We start from the raw sequence: 25,461 nt of genomic DNA on the forward strand, positions 1-25,461 counted from the left end.
GCTGCTGAGTTTGTTATTCAAGAGCCATCTATTTAAAACAAAAGATAGATTTGGCTTGGAGCCAAATGAATTAATTTGGTCTCAAAAACTCTCACATTAAAAACAAAAAGTAAATTTTACAACTTCCAATGTATATAATTTTGAATTGCCAAATTAGGAACAGAAGATGGTGAAATCTCTGCCAATTAAAAATACATAAGAAATAAAACACATTCCGATGTGGTGATGTCACAATTTCTTCAAGACAAAGGAAAGAGCACATGGTTCCCTCCAAGGTTTAAATCCTTTCTTAACAAAATTCAAACTCAGGATTATTCAAAATTCAAATTGGTTATTTCAAACTTAAATTTATGTTCTTTGATTTTGAAATTTCAATTTACTTTCTAAAAACTGTGTTCAAAGTAACATCCCACATATATACATATCGTTATGTATTTATATTCTATACCCTTTAAGCACAATCGTGGCCATTGATTATACTCAAAAGGCCACGAATATTCCAGAAATTTATTTCAATTTAATCCAACCCAATTTCCAATTTGTATTTAAACTCTATCAAACCCACTGTTGTAAAATCACAATTAGGGAGAACATTAAAACATTAAACAAACAACAAAACAAAAGCATCAAAACAACCACTTTACCAAACACAGACACACGCACGGAAGCTTCCAACATGCATTCCACATTATCTTTCATTCAAATTCAACATTTTAAATTAGGATGAAAATAAAACATTGAAAGAAAATAAAGAAAATAGATTAAGACAGTCATCTTCATTCTTCTTTCTTCCAAACTGTAATTAAACTCAAAAAACAGAAGTAAATTCAAGAAATCTCGCACTTAAATTTTAACGGTTGTAACACTTACTCAGCCCCTTTGAAGTTAAATCAAAGTGTAAAGCATTGCATTTATTGCCAAACTAAATACTCCACAAAACAACAGACTTTTCACAAAACCTGCTCTTAGCAACAACAATCACTTACATTTGACAAGCAACCAGACCACATAAACACACTGAACTACCAAACTACTCAAATTATTAGCTTAACCTTAGATTTTCCCCAATCAATTTCCCATCTTGCCAATCAATTTATAACATTTCCCTCGTCAGCTTCGCGAACATAATTCCTTTCTCTCAAAATTCTGTTACCCACACTGCACACTCCCTGCTCAAAATAAAGGACCACTTGGGATTCTTTGTGATGTTAGTGAGGTGTAAGCTCCTTACCCCACATGGTCTGTTTTAATGGGGTTCATAGGCATAACATTTTCTAATAACGCAAGACTATCCATTGATGGGGATGGTTAAGTCTGCATTCAGAACTATATACAGTGCTGAGATTCTTTAAAACATTCATTCCCTCCCAGTCAACAACATCTCCTGGTAATTTCATGCCTTCCTTGCAACTAATAGTCACAGAATTCATCAGACCAGGGGCAAATTCTAAACTTGCTGTGGGATCAAGTGCCTCTGGAAAAAGTGGGGGGTCCCCAGTCAATGCCACAACCCAATCCATAAACACCATCTCCCTCACACAACTGTCCCAAACACAGACTACATCCTTATCTGCATTGACAACTGAGACTTTAATTCATTAATCTCCTGCTGGATCTTGGAGTAATCAGAACTTGGATTCTTTCCACTAACTTGATATACTTTAAACTGACTCAGACAATATATTTACCTCTGTTTTGTTCCTGCTTGTCTAATTTTAATGATGTGGAGATGCCAGCATTGGACTGGGGTAAACACAGTAAAAAGTCTGACAACACCAGGTTTAAGTCCAATCGATTTATTTGATAGTAAACTCACTAGCTTTCGAGGTTTCCCTCTTCTTCAGGTAAATGGAGAGTTCTGGCCTCAGACAGAGATTCGCATTCTAATCAGTAATCTGTAAACTGTCTGTCCTTTATATGCTCTGTCTGAGGCCAGAACTCTCCATTCACCTGAAGAAGAGGGAAACCTCAAAAGCTAGTGAGTTTACTATCAAATAAATCGACTGGACTTAAACCTGGTGTTGTCAGACTTTTTACTGTATCTAATTCTCCGCAAAAGTACTTATTTTCTTCTCTTAACTTCTCAATTAACTCAATTTCTGACTCCTCTTTCAACTTAATTTTCTGACTTCTCACTCTGTAACGCTTCTAAACTCATAATCACAAAAACTTTACTCAGTTTCAACAAACATTTTCCTTTATCTCTGTTTTTCTCATTAAAACATCTGACTCATGGATCCCAGATCCAAAAACTCACTGTGGTATTCCACCCATTTCTCTAGGCATAGTCCCAGGAGAACAAGAAGTGACTAAAGGGTGTAGTGCCTGCTAATTTACCAATCGGTCCCTCTAAGTCAGTTGGTGTCATGGGTATGAACACTCCTCTCTACTCCAGAGTTAGGTTTGAACCCTGCCTCATGGTTGACAATAGAGTACACTCTTCCCCTTGACTGGCCTTACTTCAAAATCCACCCTAGGGATCTCAGTCCCATCTCAGTATTGGCACAAGATTCTGCCCATAGGGGCCACTTTTTCTTCTTAATATATTCCCTAATTCATTTTTCCCCATATGGGACACTTCTCAGTCTCTGTACTATTTCCTGCCATTCTATATTTAACATAAGAACATAAGAAATAGGAGCAGGAGTAGGCCATCTAGCCCCTCGAGCCTGCCCCGCCATTCAATAAGATCATGGCTGATCTGTCGTGGCTCAGTTCCACAGTCCCGCCCTCTCCCCATAACCCTGAATCCCCTCACCTATCAAAAACCTATCAACCCGCGTCTTAAAAATATTTAGCGAGGCAGCCTCCACCACCTCAACGGGCAGAGAATTCCAGAGATTCACCACCCTTTGAGTGAAGAAGTTCCTCCTCAACTCCGTTCTAAACCACCCCCCCTTTATCTTGAGGCTGTGCCCCCTAGTCCTACTGTCCTTTCTGAGCGGGAAGAGTCTCTCCACCTCTATCCTATCCATCCCATTCATTATCTTATATGTCTCAATGAGATCTCCCCTCATTCTTCTAAACTCTAACGAGTACAAGCCTAGTTTATTCAGCCTCTCCTCATAGCTCAACCCCCTCAACTCCGGTATCAGCCTAGTAAACCTCCTCTGCACTCCCTCCAAGGCCAAAATATCCTTGCGTCAGTGCGGCGTCTAAAACTGCACACAGTACTCCAGCTGCGGCCTCACCAAAGCCCTATACAGCTGCAGCAAGACCTCCCTACTTTTATATTCAATCCCCCTTGCTATGAAGGCCAGCATCCCATTCGCCTTCCTGACCACCTGCTGCACCTGCAAGCTGGGTTTTTGCGACTCATGCACAAGGACCCCGAGGTCCCTCTGCACTGTCGCCTGCTGCAGTTTTTTGCCACGTAAGTAATAGTCCTTCCTACCATTATTGAGACGTATAAGATGATGAATGGGATGGATAGGATAGAGGTGGAAAGACTCTTCCCGCTCAAAAAAGACAGCAGGACTAGGTGGCACAGCCTCAAGATAAAAGGGGGGCGGTTTAGAACGGAGTTGAGGAGGAACTTCTTCACTCAAAGGGTGGTGAATCTCTGGAATTCTCTGCCCGTTGAAGTGGTGGAGGCTGCCTCGCTAAATATTTTTAAGACGCGGGTTGATGGGTTTTTGATAAGAGAGGGGATTAAGGGTTATGGGGAGAGGGCAGGAAAGTGGAACTGAGCAGCGACAGATCAGCCATGATCTTATTGAATGGCGGGGCAGGCTGAAAGGGCTAGATGGCCTACTCCTGCTCCTATTTCTTATGTTCTTATGTTCTTATATTATTCCTACCAAAGTGGACCACCTCGCACTTGCCAACATTAAATTCCATTTGCCAGTTCCTGGCCCATTCGCCCAGCCTATCTAGATCCTTCTGCAGACTCTCCACACCCTCCGCGCGATTTGCCGTTCCACCAATCTTGGTGTCATCAGCAAATTTCGACACCATACACTCGGTTCCCTCCTTCAGATCATTTGTATAAATGGTAAATAGCTGAGGCCCCAGCACCGACCCCTGGGGCACTCCACTAGACACCAACCGCCAATCCGAATAGCACCCATTAACCCCCACTCTTTGCCTCCTATTTGACAACCAATCCTCTATCCACACTAACACCCTACCCCCAACTCCATGCCCCCTTACCTTCTGCAATAACCTCTTGTGAGGTACCTTGTCAAACGCCTTCTGAAAATCCAGAAAGACCACATCCACCAGCTCTCCTCTATCCACCGCCCTAGACACATCCTCATAGAACTCCAATAAATTTGTCAGACACGACTTCCCCTTAACAAAACCGTGCTGCGTCTGCTCTATCAAGCAATTCCTCTCAAGATGCCTCGCTATTTCCTCCTTGATGATGGATTCTAACATTTTACCTACAACAGACGTTAAACTAACCGGCCTCTCATTCCCTGCCTTTTGCCTGCCACCCTTCTTAAACAACGGTGTAATATTAGCCGTTTTCCAATCTTCCGGCACTTCCCCGGAATCCAGCGACATTTGGAAAATAACCACCAAGGCATCCACTATCACCTCCGCCATTTCTTTCAGAACCCTCGGATGCATTCCATCCGGTCCTGGGGACTTGTCTGCAATCAGTCCCTCCAGTCTGTCGAGCACCACCTCTCTAGTAACAATAATGTCATTGAGACCCTCCAGTCCTACCACCTTTCCATCACTAATACCCGGCAAATTATTCACGTCCCCCTCCGTGAAGACCGAAACAAAAAAGTTATTCAAGGCCTCAGCCATTTCCCCATCCCCTACCACTAGGTCCCCTTTCTCATCCTCTAAAGGACCAACGTTCACCCTAGCCAGCCTCTTCCTTTTTATATATTTATAAAAACTCTTGCTATCCTTTTTTATATTAAGCGCTAGCCCAGCTTCATAGTCCACATTAGCCTCTCCAGATAAAGAAGGCACGGACTCGCAGATGAAAGCTGAGGAAGTGGGTGTCCAGGCTACAACAAAACCAAAGGAGGAAACCACATGAGTGAACCTACATTGCTCCCTGGAAACAGAGGACCCTATTCACTTCACTGCCTGACCCAGGCCCACCTTCAATACACCACAGACCAAACACTAAGTGATAGGAAGTATCTCCTCATGGTGGGAGTGTTGGGGGAGAAACAGACTCAAGGTGGGGGGAGGGGTGGGCTGAGTGTTATGGAGGACACGGGGGATTTTTGCTAAATTTGTCCATGGGCTTTGTGGAGTACAAAGTCACTTATTAAGCAAAAGGAGACTTGCCCAATGGGAAGATAGCAATGGGAGTTTAAAACCTTTTGCTTTAAGCCTCACTGTTGTTGTAGGTCCCAAGTTTACAGACGTGTTTACTGTAACGGATGCAACTCATCTTGTTAGTTCCACTAAAGGGTTTCAGGAGAGAGGAATTTGTCTCTTTCTGAATTACTACAGAGAGCATTGCAGGAACAGCAGCAAGGATAGATAAAAACAATGTGCCAATCTGATGAATCTACAACCCCTCACCCTACTATAGATAGGCAAGTTGAGCCACAACTGACACAGCATAAAGCTTTTCTACCCTGCCATACCAAGGCATATGATGTTGGACAATTAAACAGCAAACGTGTGGAGGGGATTTCTCAAAGTTTCACATCCAGCTCATGAGTGCAAAAGACCAGGCTGAAGCATTCACAATAATATTCAGTCAGACATGTTACTGAGTTATTCATTTCAGCCTCTTCATGGGATCCCCGTCATCACAGAAAAACATATTCAATTCCCTCCACATGATCTAAAGCGGCTGACAGAGACCTGGACAGATTATCTGTGACTTCAGTGTTTAGAATCAAGCTGAACTCCCATTTCCTGTATAATTATCAGTGCAGAAATATCCTTATTCCCTGAATGTAAAACTACACATTTCTACTCCCACCTCAGCACAGCTCCTGCTGAATCTGAATCTATATTTGTGTTACCCCCAGATTCGTCTGTTCTAGTGTTCTCCTGTTGGGCCTCCCACATTGTCCTTTATCTTCAGCTCCTCAGATTCTGCTGCCTTTACTGTGTTCCCCGTCAGACTGCAGATATCACTTTGTGCTCACGATGGCACCCAGTCCTCAGGTGTCTTCGATTTAAAATTCCCATTCTTCTAGTTTACGAGCCAATGAGTTTGAACCATTCCTGTAAACTTCAGTCTGAAATTCTCTATTAAATGACCCTGACATCTTGCCCAGCCCCCCCTTCACACCCCACTTGTAATTGTGTTACTATCTCTCAAATCCTATCTAACTCCCCTCTCCTCTTTACCGAGATTTCATACCAGTAATTTGTAAATGAAAAGTGTTTTGTTCCTGGAATTTGAGTTACTGAGTGGTAAAGATTACATTAGATTTTTCACCATTGTCAATGGCTCATTATCCTGACCTAAATTAGCAGTCGGTATTTGAATTAGTCAGTCAAATTTCATTTTAACATTGCTTCCATTTCAATAACTGAAGGATAACTCATTATTTCCCTCCGTCTGAGTTCTGATTTGCTGCTGTTTAGTTTACTTACACATGGGGAACAGGAATCCCTACAGTCCATAAGGAGGCCCATCATTCTGCACCAACTCTTTGAAAGAGCAGCTTACCCAGGCCCATCTTTAGACAATGGAAACAGGAGCACCTGCAGGAAACCCAGACTTACCAAGACACCATCCACCTCTCCGTTCCTACCACCGTTTCAGGAAGAGCGTTTCAAAGACGCACCACCCTTTCAGAGAGAAAAAAAAACATAGCCACATCTCATCAGGGTTTCCTGGAAAATCAGAGCGTGATTTAAGTGTGTGAAAAACGTGGATCATGTTGTCAATCAGTAATCGAATGTCATAGAAACCCGACAGGCCAGATGGCCTCTTTCTGCACTATCAATTCCGCACTGACCACAATCCCACCCAGGCCCTATCCCCTTATCACTATGTATGTACCCGCTAATCCCTCTAACCTGCACATCTCAGCACACTAAGGGGCAATTTTAGCATGGCCAATCAACCTATCCTGACATCTTTGTGGGAGGAAACTGGAGCACCCGGAGGAAACCCACGCAGACAGAGGAGAATGTGCAAACTCCACACTGACAGTGACCCGAGCCGGGAATCAAACCCAGGTCCCTGGAGCTGTGAAGCAGCAGTGCTAACAACTGTGCTACCGTGCCACCCCATCGCGTTGGACACTGAGGGACGGACAACTATCACATGAACATATTACAGATTCTCAGTGATTCCACACGAGCTGAAATGTGTTTTTGATTTCTAGTTCAGTTGATTCACATTTGTTTATTGTTAATGATTGGAATGAGATTTTAAGAGAATTTTCAGCCCGTGTTTATTATGGATCAGGACCTGGCCCAGTGACTGATTTCTGAGCTGAAAACAACTGGGAAATCCCATCACTGAGCAGATCCTTTCCTTCTAATTCTCAGTGTTTATCTTTCATTCTGTGTCTCATTATTCTTCATTATTATTCTTCATAGAAAGTCACTGATCTCGTGGAGAAGGGAAACCGGGCAGACAGTTCCAAACTTCTCCTCAGTCTGGTGATGGAAAAAGGATCTCGGGCTCGAAGGGTGATGTGGGAATCCTTTGTGAGAATGCGTCACGGAGTCCCAAAGCTGGATAAAATACTGAAAGAAATACAGGAGCTTGGTACGGTAAAATCACAGTGAATTCAATTTCCCATTTAAACACTGTCGATATCACTGTAATATTACACAGAGCTGTTTTCATGGAAGTTCATTTATTTAAACAGGTGCTGATTCGTTTGATTATATGGACATCGCACATGGTTTATCTGAATTACCCAGTAACCTGAAAGGTAAGAGAGGAAATGGAGATTATAAACTATTTCACTTCTGAGAATCTGAATGATTGGAGCTTTTTTTAAAGAAATTGTGAAAATCTGGGATAGTGAAAATTAAAGACTGGAAATTGGGTAGAGCATGATTCGGTTTTGTCATTAATACTCAACCATACACTGCTTCAAATTACAATTTGTTTGACCTGTTGTGTTTTTTTTCAAACATGTGTGACCATTGCATCTTTTCATTTAACCCAGCTGTTAATTGCTACTAATTCTGAAGTCTTGTACACACCTGGCTGAAACCCAGTACTGTGTGAATCTCAGTACAGAGCTCCTGTGTGCCTGGGTTTTCTGACTAACAGAAAGCAAAGGAGGGTGGGGGGGGTAAATGGGTGTTTTTCTTAATGGCGATCAGTGACTAGTGGTGTGCCTCAGGGATCAGTGTTGGAACTGTAATTGCTTACAATTTACATGGATGATTTGGAGTTGGGGACCAAGTGCAGTGTGCCAAAATTCGCAGATGACACTAAGATGAGTGGCAAAGTGTGCAGAGGACACTGAAAGTCTACAAAGAGATACAGATAATGTAAGTGACTGGGCGAGGGTCTGGCAGATGGAGTACAATGTCAGTAAATGTGAGGTTATCCATTTTGGTAGGATTAACAGCAAAGTGGGCTATTATTTAAATGGTAAACAATTGCAGCTTGCTGCTGGGCAGAGGGACCTGAGTGTCCTTGTGCAAGAATTACAAGTTTGTTTGTTTGCAGGTGCAGCAGGGAATTAAGAAGGCAAATGAAAGATAGACGGATGGAGTTGAAAAACAGCGAGGTTATGTTGCAGCTGTATGGGATGCTGGTGAGGCCACACCTGGAGTACTGTGTACAGTTTTGGTCTCCTTACTTGAGAAAGGATATACTGGCACTAGAGGGGGTGCAGAGGAGATTCACTAGGTTGATTCCGGAGTTGAGAGGGTTGGCTTTAGAGGAGAGACTGAGTAGACCGTGAAGATACTCCTTGGAATTCAGAAGAATGAGGGGAGACCTTTTAGAAACATATAAGATTATGAAGGGAATTGATAAGATAGAAGCAGGGAAGTTGTTTTCACTGGCAGGTGAAACTAGAACTAGGGGGCATGGCCTCAAAATAAGAGGGACCAGATTTAGGACTGAGTTGAGGAGGAACCTCTTCACACAAAGGATTGTGAATCTGTGGAATATCGCTAGTCCCAGACTCCCATTCAGAAAAGCTCCCCTCTACTGCTATCCCGTCTTCTATGGCCAAGCCAGTTCTCTATCCATCTAGCCAGCTCTCCTCTGACCTTAAACCCATCATTGTCTCTGGATCAAAATCCTGGAACTCTCTCTGTGTCAGTATTGTGGGTGTAACTACACCATGTGGACTGCAGCGGGTCCAGAAGGCAGCTGACGAGCACCTTTTCACGGGAATTAGGGATGGACAATAAATGCTGGCTGAATGGAATGACTCAGGAAACCAGATCGGAAAGGAACATACTTCATTACAGAATGCAAAGCAGAACAACTGCCCGATGTGTATATACACATTAGTCCATGGCAATCAACCTAACCTGCATATCTTTGGACTGTGGGAGGAAACCAAAGTATCCGGAGGAAACCCACGTAGATACGGGGAGAACGTGCAGTCTCCACAAAGAGTCACCCGAACACTGGAATTGAACCCGGGTCCCTGGCACTTTGCTGCCCCCTGTAACTCCAAGCTCACCCCCCCCTCCTCTCACTCTGTCTCTATTATTCCTGATAAATGATGCCCCTATTCAACACTGCATCAACAACTACATTTGAGGCACATTTATCTTAATCTTTATCTTAAACCTGTTTGTCCATGTGTTTTCTCACTGCACTCAGTCAGATGCATATTTTTTCATACAATTGTTTTCTACAATGTTAATCATCCTATTAATATTTCCATTGGCAAATTTACTGTAAACCTCATAGTGCTGCTTCGAGCTTGTTCAATCTTGTTCACCTCATGAACGGGACCGGTAAGAGTAATGTGTGTCGGACTAATTCTCAGGGAAGGCCATTCCAAATCCAGACTTTCTCATTTCCACTGAAACAATAACACTGTCTCACAGTGACCTTGTGTGAGGAATCTTATCAGTCTAGAATGACAATGCCCACCGGATTCCCCAATCCACTGGTAGACTCAATTTCACAGTAAACTCCAGCACAATCTATTTATTGTAGAATGTGTATTGTGAATATCTCCCTTTTCCCAGTGATCAAAAATAATATCTTATATTTTCCCTTGCATCATCCACCAGACAATATACATCAGACTGATAAGTGTGTGAGTTGCTGGCTCTGATTTACCCCACATTGGGCTAAACGCTTGGGTGGGCTGGGAAGGAATATTGAACTTTACCATTTCATGCAACAGAATTTAACGTCAGAAAAATATTTGATAAATAACAAATAAAGAACAATACAGCACAGGAACAGGCCCTTCGGCCCTCCAAGTCTGCACAGATCATGTGTTCCTAACTAGACCATTTCTTTGCATCCCCCTATTCCCAGTCTGCTCATGTGGCTATCTAGATAAGTCTTAAATGATCCAAACAAGTCTGCCTCACCCACCTTGCTTGGTGGTGCATTCCAGACCCCCACCATCCTCTGTGTAAAATACATCCCACCCATATCTGTATTGAACCTCACCCCCCACCCCCCCTTACCTTGAACTTGTGACCTCTTGTGTTTGTCATTTCCAACCTGGGTAAAAGCTTCCAACTGTTCACCCTATGTTTGCCCTTCATAATTTTATAAACTTCTATTAGATCACCCCTTAACCTCTGTCTTTCCAACCATAGTTTACTCAATATCACCTCATAGCTGTGACCCTCCATAGCAGGCAACATCCTGGTAAACCTTTTCTGCACTCTCTCCACAGACTCCACGTCCTTCTGCTGGTGTGGGGACCAGAATTGTCAATATTCTAAATGTGGCCTAACCTATATAGCTGCAACATCATATTTTTTTTACTCTATGCCCTGTCCAATAAAGGCAAGCGTGCTTTATGCCTTCTTTGCCATTTTTCCACCTGTGTTGCCACCTTTAAGGATCTGTGAACTTGCACACCCAGATCCCTCTGTGTGTCTATACTCCTGATGGTTCTGCCATTTATTGTGTAGCTCCCTCCTGCACTCGATCTACCAAAATGCATCACTTGACATTTATCTGGATTAAATCCCATCTCTGCCCAATTTTCCAGCCTATCTATATCCTGCTGTATTCTCTGACCAGAATGGTAGGGAGTGGGATAGCTTGATGTTGGGTTCGGACATAGCTTGGCACAACATGAAGGGCCTGTACTGTTCTATGTTTGAATGTTCATCACTATCCACAACTCCAGCAATCTTTGTGTCGTCGCAAACTTACTAATCAGACCAGCTACATCATCTTCCACATCATTTATATGGTCTCAGTACAGAGCCCTGCGGAACACCACTAGTCTCCAACCTCCAATCAGAAAAAGACCCCTCCACTGTTACCCTCTGTCTTCTATGGCCAAGTCAGTTCTGTATCCATCTAGCTAGTTCACCTTTGATCCCGTGAGATTTAATCTTTTGCACCAGCCTGCCATGAGGGACCTTATCAAATGCTTTACTAAAATGCATTTAAACGACATCCACGGCCCTTCCTTCCTCAATCACTTTTGTCACCTCCTTTTCTAAGACTAACTGCTGATGTTCACACAACTGAACATTGATCTGAAGCAGTAATCTGAGGGAAAAAATATCTGAGCTTGATGCAAAACTAGCGATTGTTTATAAATGGCAGTGAAAGTTGAAGTTTACACACAGTAACAGTGAGACTCCTGAACAGTTACAGTCTCTCCCGCTCCCACACAGTCTCTAATATCCCACTTACCATTCCTGCAGCAGATTGGGAGCTCTGACTAGTTCACAAACTATGTTGACTGCTATATAATCAAGATCTACCAATGAGATGTCTATAATAAGGGCAGGGAGGAAAGTATTAACCATCAGAGTTAAAACATCACCTTTGTAAAATCAATGCGGGTGATTCTCCCAGCTCGCTGTGCTGTTTTTATAGTGCAGGAGACCGGTGCAGAGCCGTTTCACAGGCTCCCCGCTGGGGGCCATCGCCTGCATGTGTCTCCCGCAGCTGGATTTCAGGCACCGTCAGCTCTGTGCCAGAGAGATCGGCGTGGAGCTGTATAAATTATTACAATGAGCATTTGAATCTGCTTAAAAGTCATTAGAGGGCCCAGCACTGAAATTTCCAGGCCCTCTAGCCTCTCGCCCTGCCACCCCCTCACATCAGAAGGGGTTTTGTAGAACTTCCCATTTGCAGGGAGCTGGAGACCAGACCCCACTGGAGTGAAGGGGATGACATTGAGGTCTCCAGGAGGTTGGAGGTGGCTGGGGTACCCTGGGCATTGCCAGCCTGGGCCCCCGGCACTGCCAAAGGGGCAAAATGCTAATGTCCAGGACACCTTGGCACTGCCTAGTGGGTATTGAAGAGTGCCAAGGGTTCGGGGCCTAATGAGGATCGGGCCTGTGGGAGTGAGAGTGGGGAGTCCCGCTTCCACTCTGCATTCAGGCTGAGTGATGGAGGGAGGGAGGACAGCGACTGGGGCTGGCCATCAGGGTGGGGAGGGGGGATCAGCCTTCTGGGGGGTGTCAAGTTTACAGCGGGGTAAGTCTGCTGGGGTGGCGGGGGGTGGGGAGGGTGTCAGGACGTGTCGGGGGGGAGAAATGTTGGCCGCCCCCATGGTGGGGCCACTACCCATGCGTCGATCTCTGCGCTGACAGATCATCACACGCACAGTGGCCGCTCAGCGTGATGCTGCCGGTCTCTCCAACCGGAATAAGCTCCGTCCACTCTGCTGTGCACAGATTGTGGGAGATTCATTCTGAAACTCCCGCTGAAAAGTCCAGCATGATTTACTCCAGTTTTTATACACATTCGACATTTAGATGTTCGCCCCCAACATGTTATAGAAATATTGGAATTAAGTGATGATCTGAAACTTTAAATGGAAATTAATCATTGTCAAATGAGGTTTCCAATAACTCAATTTTATATCCTACTCAAACCTTGACTGACAGTGTAAAATAAATCCCTCAAATCAGCAAAGACAGTGTCTTAATGTAACTAACATTTTATCTCTGTTCTGATTGAAGATCTCCAACAGAAACACAAGGAGACACTCCGGGTACAAACTGAAACACTGAGAGTGAACACTATCCTCATAAAGGAGAAGGTTAAGATTTTCCAGCTGGTTGATCGATATATTGAGCTAACGGTTATTTCCGCTGTTCGAGATCGGAGACTTGTCGAACATGAACTGCTGGCAAGAGGCCGAGACCATGAAGAATGGAGAGAGAAACATCTCCGGAGAGAACTGGAAAAAATCCGAACTGATCAATTGTTTCAGAGCAGCTTTTCCCTGAGAAAATCCAAATGTGGGAATTCAGCAGCAGTGAGCGGAGTCCCGGGAATTGGAAAAACAACAATGGTACAAAAGATTGTTTATGACTGGGCCACTGGGGAAATATACCCGCACTTTCAATTTGTCTTCAGTTTTAAATTCCGGGATTTGAACACTATTAACTATAGAATAAACCTGAGGAATCTGATATTGGATCAGTATCCTTACTTTGGGAATATCCTGGGAGAGCTCTGGAAGAACCCAGAGGGATTGCTGTTTATATTCGATGGTTTGGATGAATTCAAGGACACGATTGATTTTGCTGACAATCGGAGAAATACAGAACCTCAGTTCATGTGCACAGATCCTGAATGCTGGTGTGAAGTGTCTGACATTGTGTACAGTTTAATACAGCACAAGCTGCTCCCAGGATGTTCAGTGCTAGTGACCAGCCGCCCCACTGCATTACAGTTATTAGAAAAGGCTGAGATCAGTGTCTGGGCTGAAATCCTGGGATTTGTTGGTGATGAACGGAAGGAATATTTCAACAAGTTTTTTGAAGACCAGACGGTGGCAGCAGCTGTTTTCAAACACGTGAAAGAGAACGAGATCCTGTACACCATGTGTTACAACCCTTCCTACTGCTGGATCCTCGCTCTGTCACTGGGTCCCTTCTTTACACAAAGAGACAGGAAACAGCAGCAAGTTCCCAAGACCATCACCCAACTATATTCCTACTATATTTACAACACTCTGAAAAACCATGGCCGAGAGATTGAAAACCCCCGTGATGTGTTACTGAAGCTTGGTGAGATGGCCTACACAGGAGTCTCCAAGAAGAAGATTGTGTTTGGAAATGGAGATTTGATTGAGTACGATCTACAACCTTCCCAGTTCCTGTCTGGGTTCCTGATGGAACTTTTGGAGAGAGATGATTCTGCTCAGAGTGTGGTTTATACATTCCCACATCTCACCATCCAAGAGTTTGTATCTGCACTCACACAATTCCTGACTCCAGATCCCGGGGAGATCGGGAAACTCCTCAGTGAAGCCCACAGAGAGAAAGATGGGCGATTTGAGATATTTCTCCGTTTTGTTGCTGGTCTGTCCTCCCCACAGTCAGCTCGACCCCTGGAGGAGTTTCTGGGTCCATTTCTTCATCAAGCAACCTGCCGAGTGATTGACTGGGTGAAGGAGAAGGTTGAAGGGCAGATTGGAGACACAGAGACTGAAACTGGGAAAAGGAAGCTCCTGAACACATTCCACTACCTGTTTGAGTCTCAGAATAAAGCACTGGCTGAGAACACAGTGGGATCTGTGAAAACACTTTCATTTAGTGGATTGCGACTGACCCCGATTGACTGTACAGTCCTGTCTCATGTCATTGGACTCTGTGGTACAATAAAACACCTCGATCTGGAGGAATGCTACATTCAGTGTGAAGGGCTCCAGCGGCTGGGACCCGTTCTGCACAAGTGTCAGGAGTTGAGGTAACTGTTTGATTCATCTCGTCCCTGATATTTTCATTGAGAAACCATTTCCTTTGTTCTAATAAAACAGAGACATGTTCAGTTGAGGAAGTCGAGAGGGAAACAATGTCCAATGGTCACAGAGAAAGTGTGGGAGAATGGTGCAGAGTAATAATGCTCATTTCAGAGCAGCTGCAGACATGATGGGCCGATTGGCCTCATTCTGAACCTGTAATAAATCTATGATTCTCTGATAAAACTACATCATTTCAAGAAGGCAGATTCTCGTGGGTAAATGGGCATGGGCAGTAAATGTTGGCAACACCAGCGATGATCACATTCCTTGAGTGAATGAAAGCATTATTGGGATACATTTTAAATAATTAGAGGTGTAAAGGCCTCCCTACAAAATTTAAAAATAAATATTTCACTCTCCCAACAAAAACCATCTGATTATGTACGATGCTAGAAAAAAAATTGTTTCTGTGTTCAGTACAGATTACAGTTTGTAGCTAATTATTATCAGGATTATTTTCCTATACGCTGCCTCTCTTATGTATTATAGTTGGTGTGTGTTATATCGGACAGTGTCCCTTTATAATTCATGTGATCACCGGTGACATCAGTCAGGGTTGAAGTGGAAGTTCAGTCTTGTATTAAACTTTACAGTGGGCAGTTATGTAAAATAAACCTCCCTGTTAGGTTACAGCAGCCCACCAGTTTTCTCTCTCACTGCAGCCTCATAAAACCTGAACCACTGTGTTTAAAAAAAAAGTTTTTTTCACACTGTATTTGTATCTTTTGCAAATCAATTTAAATCATGTTGATCCTTGTCCAAACAGCAAATTTTGATTTGCTACCTGCTCTGTCCAGCACCATCACTATTTTGAATATTTCAAATCTCCTCTTAGCATTCTTCCAAGGAGAACAACCTCTCCAATCGATCCTCGTGACTTAAGTTTCACATCCTTGTAGCCAATCTTGTAAACATCTTCAGCACTCTCTCCAATGTGTTCTAAGCCTTCCTAAAGTATGACACGGTGCAGTGAGATCTTTTTTCAGATTTGGCACAGCCTCCTTGCTCTTGTATTCTATGCCCCTATTGACAATGTTATGATCCCAGCTGATGCCTGGACAGTCAGGTCTAAGAGCAGAACACCGGCTTAGTAAATCGTGACTTTTATTTATTATTTAGAAATGTAGATGAACAGAATAACAAGGCAGTCGATTAACTTTTAACAAAAGACTAAAACCTTTGTTAAGAAAAAACTACAATGCCCCACTACTTCACCCATCTAACTTCACAGGTGTCTGCAGATCTGTAGGGATGACACGAGTTACAGAATAGATCTTATACTTTAATGTTCTCAGCAAGTACACAGTCAGTGTAAACCAACAAGCCACCCATGGTCAGCTACCCCATCTCTGAAACCAAGTGACAGATGCCGCCCAAAGTAACTGCAGTGGATTCCTCATCAAATCCCCCCAAATGTTTGTAACAATGTGAGAAAACTCGTCTCACTGGGACTCTTCCTTCTGCTCCAGAAACTCCACTCCAGGGGAAAAACAGCCTTTGGAATCCTTTCCCAAACAACACTTTCTCTCAGATGCCTTCACCAAGGATCCCCCTCCAATATTTCAATGTTTCCTTTCAGTATTCCTCCATACTCAGCCAGGCCAACAGTATACAGCTCCTCTTGACTGTATGAAGGTGTCACCAACTTTAGGATGATATCAGATGTCTGGATTCTCGTGAGCAAACTTTACCATGTCCGCATTTAGCAGCTCTGTAACTGGGAGCCTCTCTCTGCTCCTCTCTTTAACTTCAGGAGCAGTAGCTTGTTCAGGTTCAGGTTTTATTGTCACTTTGATTTCTATCTTCCTGACACTCCTCTTTCCCTTCTTGGTTTCTGACGGTGATTTATCTTTTGGGTTCTGCTTTCTGAATCCCTGCATTGCCCTGCCTCTACTGGCAGCCTCTGTGAACACCGTCTTGCTTCTTGGGTTAACTGGTTACAACTGAAACTCAGTGTTTCTATCATTCATTGTGGGCCTCTGAATATAAGCAACCTTTTTTTTAACCTCTATAACTCTTACAGTATTGTAACCCTTCAATTAAAATGCAGGGACAGTTTAAAGTGAAACCAGACAGGCAGCTTTGTTTAACATGAAGGGAAATTAAAGTTTTGGCCCTTTCTGAGCTCACAAGCACAGAAACACAAACTAAACTTAAACTCAGGTATTATTGTCCAATGCCCACAAACATAAAACTATTTCATAACAGTGAAGCCCAAGATTCTGTATTCTTTATTAGCTGCTACCTACACTTACCCTTCTAAACTCTAACAAGTACAAGCCTAGTTTATTCAGCCTCTCCTCATAGCTCAACCCCCTCAACTCCGGCATCAGCCTAGTAAACCTCCTCTGCACTCCCTCCAAGGCCAAAATATCCTTGCGTAAGTACGGCGCCCAAAACTGCACACAGTACTCCAGCTGCGGCCTCACCAGTGCCCTATACAGCTGCAGCAAGACCTCCCTACTTTTATATTCAATCCCCCTTGCTATGAAGGCCAGCATCCCATGTGCCTTCCTGACCACCTGCTGCACCTGCAAGCTGGGTTTTTGCGACTCATGCACAAGGACCCCCAGGTCCCTCTGCACTGTCGCCTGCTGCAGTTTTTCTCCACGTAAGTAATAATCCATAGTCTGAATCATGTCCCTATTAATATTGGACATTGTTTTTCATAACATAAATAGCGATACTAAATATACCATTGCTATCAGTATTTGTGTTATTAAAAACACTATCCACTATTGGTAGACATATAATCAGCTTAGGAGCAAAGTTGGAGACCATGAAATAAAAGAGACAAAGGCAGGCTGGACATGAAGTTATCTGAGTGTCACTGAGCAGAGACTGATAGCCAAGTTCTGCACACATGAGGACGATCTCAACAGGGATCTTGGGTTCATGTCGCACTATCTGTAACCCCTGTGACTTGCCTCGGTTTGCAAAACCTCACTTACTGTACTGTCTGGAGACAATACACATCTCTTTAACCTGCGCTCAATGCTCCTTCCACTCACATTGTCAGCCACTTTAGGATTTGAACAGCAGGTTAGGTGTAAAGATTCGCATTCTAATCAGTAATCTGTAAACTGTCTGTGCTTTATACACTCTGTCTGAGGCCAGAACTCTCCATTCACCTGACGAAGGGGCTAACCCGAAAGCTTGTGAGTTTACTATCAAATAAATCGGTTGGACTGAAACCTGGTGTTGTCAGACTTTTTACTGTGTTTACCCCAGGCCAACGCCGGCATCTCCACATCCTGACAGGAAACAGGCAGGAGAGGTGAACTGTACCTTTTCATTTACAGGAAGCTGACAGTGGGCTTTCCCCAGCAACCAGTACTCTGTTACTATGATTCATTCTCTTTACATATATCACCAAATGAGAATTGGCTTTATCTAAAAATGAGATGTGAAGCTCCAGCACACGGCCACCAGACCACGGAGCGGATGTAGCATATGATAGACCGAGCTCCATCATACCAAAACCAATGGATCAAATTAGAGGTTTACTGTCTTACCATATCCAGTCAGAAATAGCGTTAGACATGCCACAAATGTTGGACATGTCGTTTACATTAGGCAACCTGGTGGCACAGTGGTTAACGCTGCTGCCTCACAACGCCAGGGACCAGGGTTCAATTCCAGCCTTGGGTGACATCATGTGTAGAGTTTGCACGTTCTCCCAGTGTCTGTGCGGGTTCCCTCTGGGTGCTCCAATTTTCTCCCACAGTCCAGAGATCTGCAAGTTCGGTTGATTGGCTATGCTAAATTGTCCCTAAGTGTCTCAGGGTGTGTAGTTTCGGGGGATTAATGAGTCCGATATGTGGAGCTCCAGAGATAGGGCCTGGATATGATATTCTTTCAAAGAATTGGTGAAGACTCGATGGGCCAAAGGGCCTCCTTCTACACTGTGGGAATTGTATGATTCTGTAAACATACCACAAGAATTCCATCATTACTGATGAGGGAACCCAGAGCATCAGTGCCATCTTCAGCCAGAAGTGCTGAGTAGAATGATTAATCTCAGCCTCCTCCTGAGGTTCCCAGCATTACAGATATCAGTTTGATTCACTATGTGAGGTAAAGAAATGACTGAAGGCACTGCGTACTGCAAAATCTGTCAGCCTGGCAGTACCCCAGCAATGGTACTGAAGAATTGTGCTCCATAACTAACCATTCTCCGAGCCAAGCTGTTCCAGTACAGTTACAACACTGGATCTACCGGACAATGGGGAAAAAAGCAGGACAAATCCAATCTGGTGAATTACTACTCCATCAGTCTGCTCTTGATCATCAGAAAATGTGGAATCCTTCCAATGCCTCATGATCATCACTGCAGGAGTTCCTCAGGGTGATGTCCGAAGCCCAACCACCTTCAATTGCTTTATCAATGTCCTTCCTTCCATTATAAGGTCAGAGTGAGGATGCTCACTAATGATTGTACAATGCTCAGTACTGTTCACAATTCCTCAGATACTGAAGCAGTCCATGTCCATAAACAGCAAGACCTGAACAAAACAGAAAATGCTGGAAAATCCCAGCATCCTGACAGCTTCTGTGGAGAGGGAACAGCGAACCCTTCGAATCTGGGTGACTCTTCGACAGAGCTAGAGTCTTAAGGTCTGAAGAACGTTCAGACTTAACCTGAGAAATGGCAAATAATGTTTCACCACACAAATGCCAGGGAAGGACCATCTCCAACAGAAGGGAATCAAAACCATATTCCCTTTACACTGAATGGCAGCACCATCACTGAATCCTCGACCGTCAACATCCTGAGTGGTGGGGGTCGCACTGGGACCATTGAACAGACGCTGAACTGTAAACACTGTGACTCCAAGGGTAGATCACAGTCTGGGAATTCGGAGATGAGGAACTTGCCTCCTGTCTCCCAAATTGTTGCCAAAGGCACAAGTCAGCAGTGTGATGGAATCCACTCATCTTGTTGGACTGATACAGGTTCAGAAACACTGAAGAAGCTCATCCAGGGAAAAGGAGCCACTGGATCAGCTGGCCATTCACCAAATTAAACATTGACTGTCTCTACCACTGACACACAGTGGCAGGATTTTACCACATACAAGGTGGAATGGAGCAGCTCACCAAGGTTCCTGAGACAGCATCATCCAAACAGGCACTATCCATAACTGAGATGGGCAAGGATATCAGAAGGATGGAACACCAACCAGCTACAGATTTCTTTCCAAACCACACACCATTCTGACTTGGAATATATTGCTTTTCCATCACTAATGTGGGATCAGAATCCAGGATATCCCTTCCTAACGGTTTTACAAAGAACAACACAGCACGGGAAACAGGCCCTTCGGCCCAACGAGCCCGCGCCGCCATCTTAACAATGTATTTTTCCTACACCTCCCTTGACCCGTGTCTATGCTTATGGTACCCCCATTGGAAACCAGATTCAGGGGAGAATAATTTAGGGACAATTTGTTACACCAATCAGCCTAAGAGCACATCTTTGGGATGTGGGAGGAAACCGGAGCACCCGGAGGAAACCCATGCAACCACAGGGAGAATGCGCAAACTCCCACAGACACAGGCCCAAATCCATGTGTCTGCACAACAAACGGTGATAGTCACTGAGCTGTTGTGGTGCCCATCTGCTGGTCCAGTTTTAAGCATACACAAATGACGTGAAGTACTAGGCCACTCTCGAAACATCCAAGAGCAGCCCACGCACGACCCACCGTGTGCATGCCCCTCGGTAGACAACAAGGTGGACCGACACACCTGCGGAGTAAAAGAGACAAAACATCAACTCATGTAGCATTAGATTTCCAGGAACATCCCGAGGCTCTGATCCTTATTTAAAACCATTTCCTACAACCCTCCATCCCTGTTTCGCTCATGTGCCTATTTAAGTAAACCTTAAACAACTCCAGCGTGCCTGCCTCCACCACCTTACTTGGCAGTGCATTCCATACCCCCACGACCCTCTGTGTGAAAAACCTCCCTCTAGCATCCAAATTATACTTCTCCCCCCTCACCCTAAGCTCATGGCCCCTCGTGATATTTGTCTCCAATCTAGGAAAAAGCCTGCCAGATTTTGTACCAGATGCTGTGCAGAATTTAAGATGGCGGCTCACCACCTCCTTCTCAAGGGCAATTGGGGATGGGCTGCAAGTGTTTACATTGCCCGTGATACCATCATCCCCTGAAATAATTAATAAAGACCAGCGCTACCCACTGAAGGGATGGGTAATTGTGCCTGTGTGTAACCCAAACACCGTCACAGAGGAGAGAGAAAACAGCTGCTACAGAACAAATTGTGTGACCATTGCACAGGCCAGAGGAATTCTAAAGATAGATCTGGTGGAACTATTCAATATACCCAGCGAGGGTCTCACTGTCCTGGTGTTGTGCTGTGTTCTCTACAACCTGGAGTTAGAGTGGAGAAGCTTTGAACAAAGTGTGATGCAATACAGTGTTGACCAGATGCTTCATGATGAGGAACCCCATGGACCACAGGCCAGGGACATGGGATATGTGTCAGGGAGGATGGAGATTCAGTAATACAGACATGTTCTCCATGGACCTTAACTCACACAGCCATTCAGTGTAATAAATCTTCCACCATCTCCAGCACTGTTACTGTTTCTGTGAATGTTTTATAATTTCCCTGGAGCCGTCACTACATGAAACAAAGACATTGGAATTGTATTGAGCTCATTCAGTGCTGTATTTCCCATCTCACATTCCCAGTGAACTGTTAAAGACCCAGTAATATGGTGAAGGATTTATTTAGTGGTGTTCCATCTCTGAATTTACTGAAAATACAAAATAACAAAGTGACCGGTAACAACAAAGTATAACACTGTGAAACCCAAGGAAGCAACCCCACCATGACATCCATCCTCATCCCCACACTTTCTACTGAGCTACAGGCAGGATCTTTATCTCTCTCCTCGGGGAATTTCGATGACAGTGGCCTTTGTCCTCGGATTTCCTGAGTCCTGGAAGGATCCAGCCGACTGTGAATCCTCTGCACAGATGCTGGAGTTGTCTCCATCATCATAGCTTCATGAGGTGTTTCTGTTACAGTCGGAACAGAAGAGGACCCACTGCCCACACCAGGGCCATCCTGAGAGGAGCTCCCAAATGCTGCAGGCAGCCGCTCTTCTATCCATTCAGGCCAAACTGGACACTCCTTGTTCAGCTGGGAAGTCCTGACAGTGACTCCAGGCACATTTTCCCACCCCTCCCACAGCCCGTGTTCCACAGAGCTCCTGGAGGTGGTGAGAACATGCAGCTCATGTGTATTTGCTGTGGGTGATAGGCTGGATGTGACTCTCCATGAAGGTCACCAATCTCTCTGTGGAGGATGTTATTTGTGCTCATACCTGAGACATGGTAACACTGCTGGTCTGGATTGACTCCTCCATCCTTTGTGTATGGATACATACAGCCTTTGGAAACTCCACCGGGTGTTAAAATACCTTACACTGCAGCTCCAGTATCTGCTGCATTGTTAAAGATTCCAGTCACATTTCACCTTCCACAAGCTGGCTCTGCCCTCTCCCCTCAAGAGTGTGAGTGAACTCAGCTATTGCTGCCTCCATCAGCTGCTCGGGTTTGTGTGTGCTGTCCTGTGCTGCCAGATTGTAACCCCGTTGCTACTCGTGTGAGACAGTATCTGCTCTGGCGGATGTTCTGGGGAATAATATGACAATCCATCCTCTGACAACCCCTCCTCATCTTCAGAGCTGCACACCCGTCTCCCGCTCACCACAACTGTTGATTTGAGAGACTGAAGAATGTTAGAGGGTAATGCACATTCCAACATGTCCTGGAGACGGTTCCTAACCCAGAGCTCCATCTGACCAATGGTGAACACACAAGCACCAGGTTTTGGACTCAGCAGCAGAGCCTCTCCTGTGCCCATCACTCACTCCCTCACTCTCTCTGGATCCACAACCCATCTCACCATCAGCGATTCCCCACCTAGCCTCCAGGTCTCCCAGCTCCAGCACTTCATCCTCCATTGGCATAAGGATAACACAATCCAGACACACTCACTCTTGGCTCCTTCTCTGACGCTCTGTGCCCTCTTCTACAAGCACATAAATTTCCATTGTTACTCACCCATCAAAGACACACACAAGCCTATGGTGCTGCCAGACTGCCCATCATGGGCCCACCAGGATGGTCACTCAGTGTGGGCAGTACAGCAGTCATCTCTGACTGACCGGAACCCTTCACAGAGAGGCTGACATGTTCCTGAAGATTGATGCTGCTGTTTGGACATTGCCAGTGTCTGTGGAAAGAACATCTCCAACCAATTTCTCTTCCATCCTTATTCACAGATCAGCCTGTAAGTTTAACGCTCACCTTGTCAGAACATATCAGGTTATTGATCCTTTTGCCTCACTGCAGCCACGTGCTGGCTCAGCAGTTTCTATCCAGACTTGCTTGGGTTGATGTGACAGGTCTCCTCCTCCAGTCCTGAGGGAACAGAACCTCCCTCCAAACCGATATAGCCTTGAGAATTTCCAGGGAAGTGTCAGTGAATTGGGTTTAATCTGCCTTCTGCCATTTCAGCCCTTTGTTCATTAACCAGGGCTCCCTCACTGCTCCCTTCAGAGTCTTTAAAAGTGCTGCTGGCTGCCTTTAAATCTGGTGCCAGCTTTGCCTGAATGGGATCTTCCCCTGCAGCCAGTGGTGAAGCTCTGGAATACACAGGGTTTTGGGGGAATGACACTTAGTTGCTCATTCGGAGAGTCAGTGCAGACACAATGGGCCGAGTGGCCTCCTTCTGCTCTATAACAATTCTGTGATTCTGCCTGTGCTGCCTGAGTGGACGGATTCCCCTAACCTGTCAGATATTAATGCGCCCGTTCTGGTTATGTGTGGGGTTGGTTAGTTCAGTTGGTTTGGTGTCTGGAGTGTGATGTGGAATGATGCTAATGTTGAGGGTTTGGTCCTCGTACCGGCTGTGGGGTTCATGGAGTCCCACCTCCTCCCAGTGCCCCACGTTTACTAAGTTGTGTCCCTGAAGCTACATGGAACAAATTGTCTCTCTCTCTATTGGGGAGAAATATTAATATTTCATTGAGGACTATGGATACGAACACTGTCCACACGGCAACATCACCAACTTCCAGCTGAAATATCGATACATTTCCAACCATTATCTTCACAGAATTGTTACGGTTCACAATGAGGCCATTTGGCCCATCGTGTCTATACCAGCTCACCAAATTAGCATTAGGAATGTGTGTCATTCTCCAGCCTTTTTCTCGTATCCTTGCTCAATGTTTCTATTCAAATAATCATCTAATTCCTTTCTGACAGCTTCGATACAGCCGACCTCCACCACAGTTCCCGGCTGTAATTCCAGAACCGAACCACTGGCAGTGTGAAAAAGGTTTCTCTCTCATCATCTTCAACCCCACCACACACTCCATTCCTGAGCCACTGACCATCCCATGTCCCTCCCTGTGACTCAGGGTACGGACATGGGAATCCTGTGCTCTTCCCTTTCACCATCATCCTTTTTGTCATTTAATCACTCCGGCACTTCCATTTTGTTCTTTCCTTGTCACCCGCCCATCCCCAGCTCCCTGTCACTTAAAACAATTTAATTCACTGCTACTTCCAATTTCTAATTTTAGCTAATTGAACTGAAACTAAATCTGTTTGTCTTCACAGATATTGCCTGATCTGATGAGAGTTTCCAACATATTTATTCATATTTCAGATTTACAGCATTAATATAATTTTGCCTTTTGTGTGAACTGATGTTGTGTTTCTTGAATGTCCTGCACTGTACATTATTATTGTTAATGATCTTATTCTTAAAAACACTGGGGATTTACCCTGATTCCTGTTATTTTTCTCTCTCCGATCTCCAGTCTGAATCGTAATGATCTCACCGATTCTTGTGCCAAGGACCTGGCCTCTGCTCTCAGTACAAACCGCTCACTGATAGATCTGAATCTGGGTGACAATAAACTGGGAGATTCAGGAGTGAAATGGCTGTCTGTGGCTCTGTGGAATCCAGACTGTAAAATACAGAAACTGAAGTAAGTAGTAGCCTGTATGAGATTGTGTTTATAATAACTGAATATTCAACAATATAATTTCACCACTGGTATTTGTATAAAAACACTGCCCATTACTATTGGCGTCAGTTATGAATAAGGAAAACTGCTTTTCCTCTGAATAAAGAACAAAAGAACAAAAACAGCCCGGGAAACAGGCCCTTCGGCCCAACGAGCCCGCACTGCCATCCCAACACCACCAGTCCCCCTCTCCACCCACGACCCCTGTCAATGTTTTATGGCCATCCACATTGAGGGAATCTGATTTAGGGACAATTTATTCCTGCCAATCAGCCTAACAGCACATCTTTGGGGTGTGGGAGGAAACCGGAGCACCCGGAGAAAACCCACGCAAGCATGGGGAGAATGCGCAAACTCCCACAGACACCGGCCCAAATCCATGTGTCTGCACAGCAATCAGCGATAGTCACTGAGCTGTCGTCTTGCCCAGTATCTTGTCCAGTTTAGGCACACACTAACGACATGAAGCACTAGACCAATCTCGAACAACCAAGAGCAGTCCCAGTATGACCCATCGCGTGTATGCCCCTCGTTGGACACGAGGTGGACCGACTAAAACCAGTGAATGAAAAGAGAAAAAACATCAT

The 25,461-nt window shown here is 44.6% G+C and overlaps 1 protein-coding gene across 1 annotated transcript in view; it reads left to right on the top strand.

Moving 5' to 3' along the window:
• Nucleotides 1–25,461, top strand: part of LOC145337405 (NACHT, LRR and PYD domains-containing protein 3-like) — a 64,469-nt gene that overhangs the window by 21,984 nt on the left and 17,024 nt on the right. Inside the window, exons 4-7 of the mRNA XM_080182181.1 lie at nucleotides 7,489–7,660; nucleotides 7,764–7,829; nucleotides 13,000–14,737; nucleotides 24,665–24,835. Coding sequence (XP_080038307.1) covers nucleotides 7,489–7,660; nucleotides 7,764–7,829; nucleotides 13,000–14,737; nucleotides 24,665–24,835 — 2,147 coding nt within the window. The remainder of the gene's footprint in view (nucleotides 1–7,488; nucleotides 7,661–7,763; nucleotides 7,830–12,999; nucleotides 14,738–24,664; nucleotides 24,836–25,461) is intronic.

The sequence above is a fragment of the Carcharhinus amblyrhynchos genome, unplaced genomic scaffold (assembly GCF_965287045.1).
Source record: "Carcharhinus amblyrhynchos unplaced genomic scaffold, sCarAmb.v2.hapA scaffold_48, whole genome shotgun sequence".
Lineage (NCBI taxonomy): Eukaryota > Metazoa > Chordata > Chondrichthyes > Carcharhiniformes > Carcharhinidae > Carcharhinus > Carcharhinus amblyrhynchos.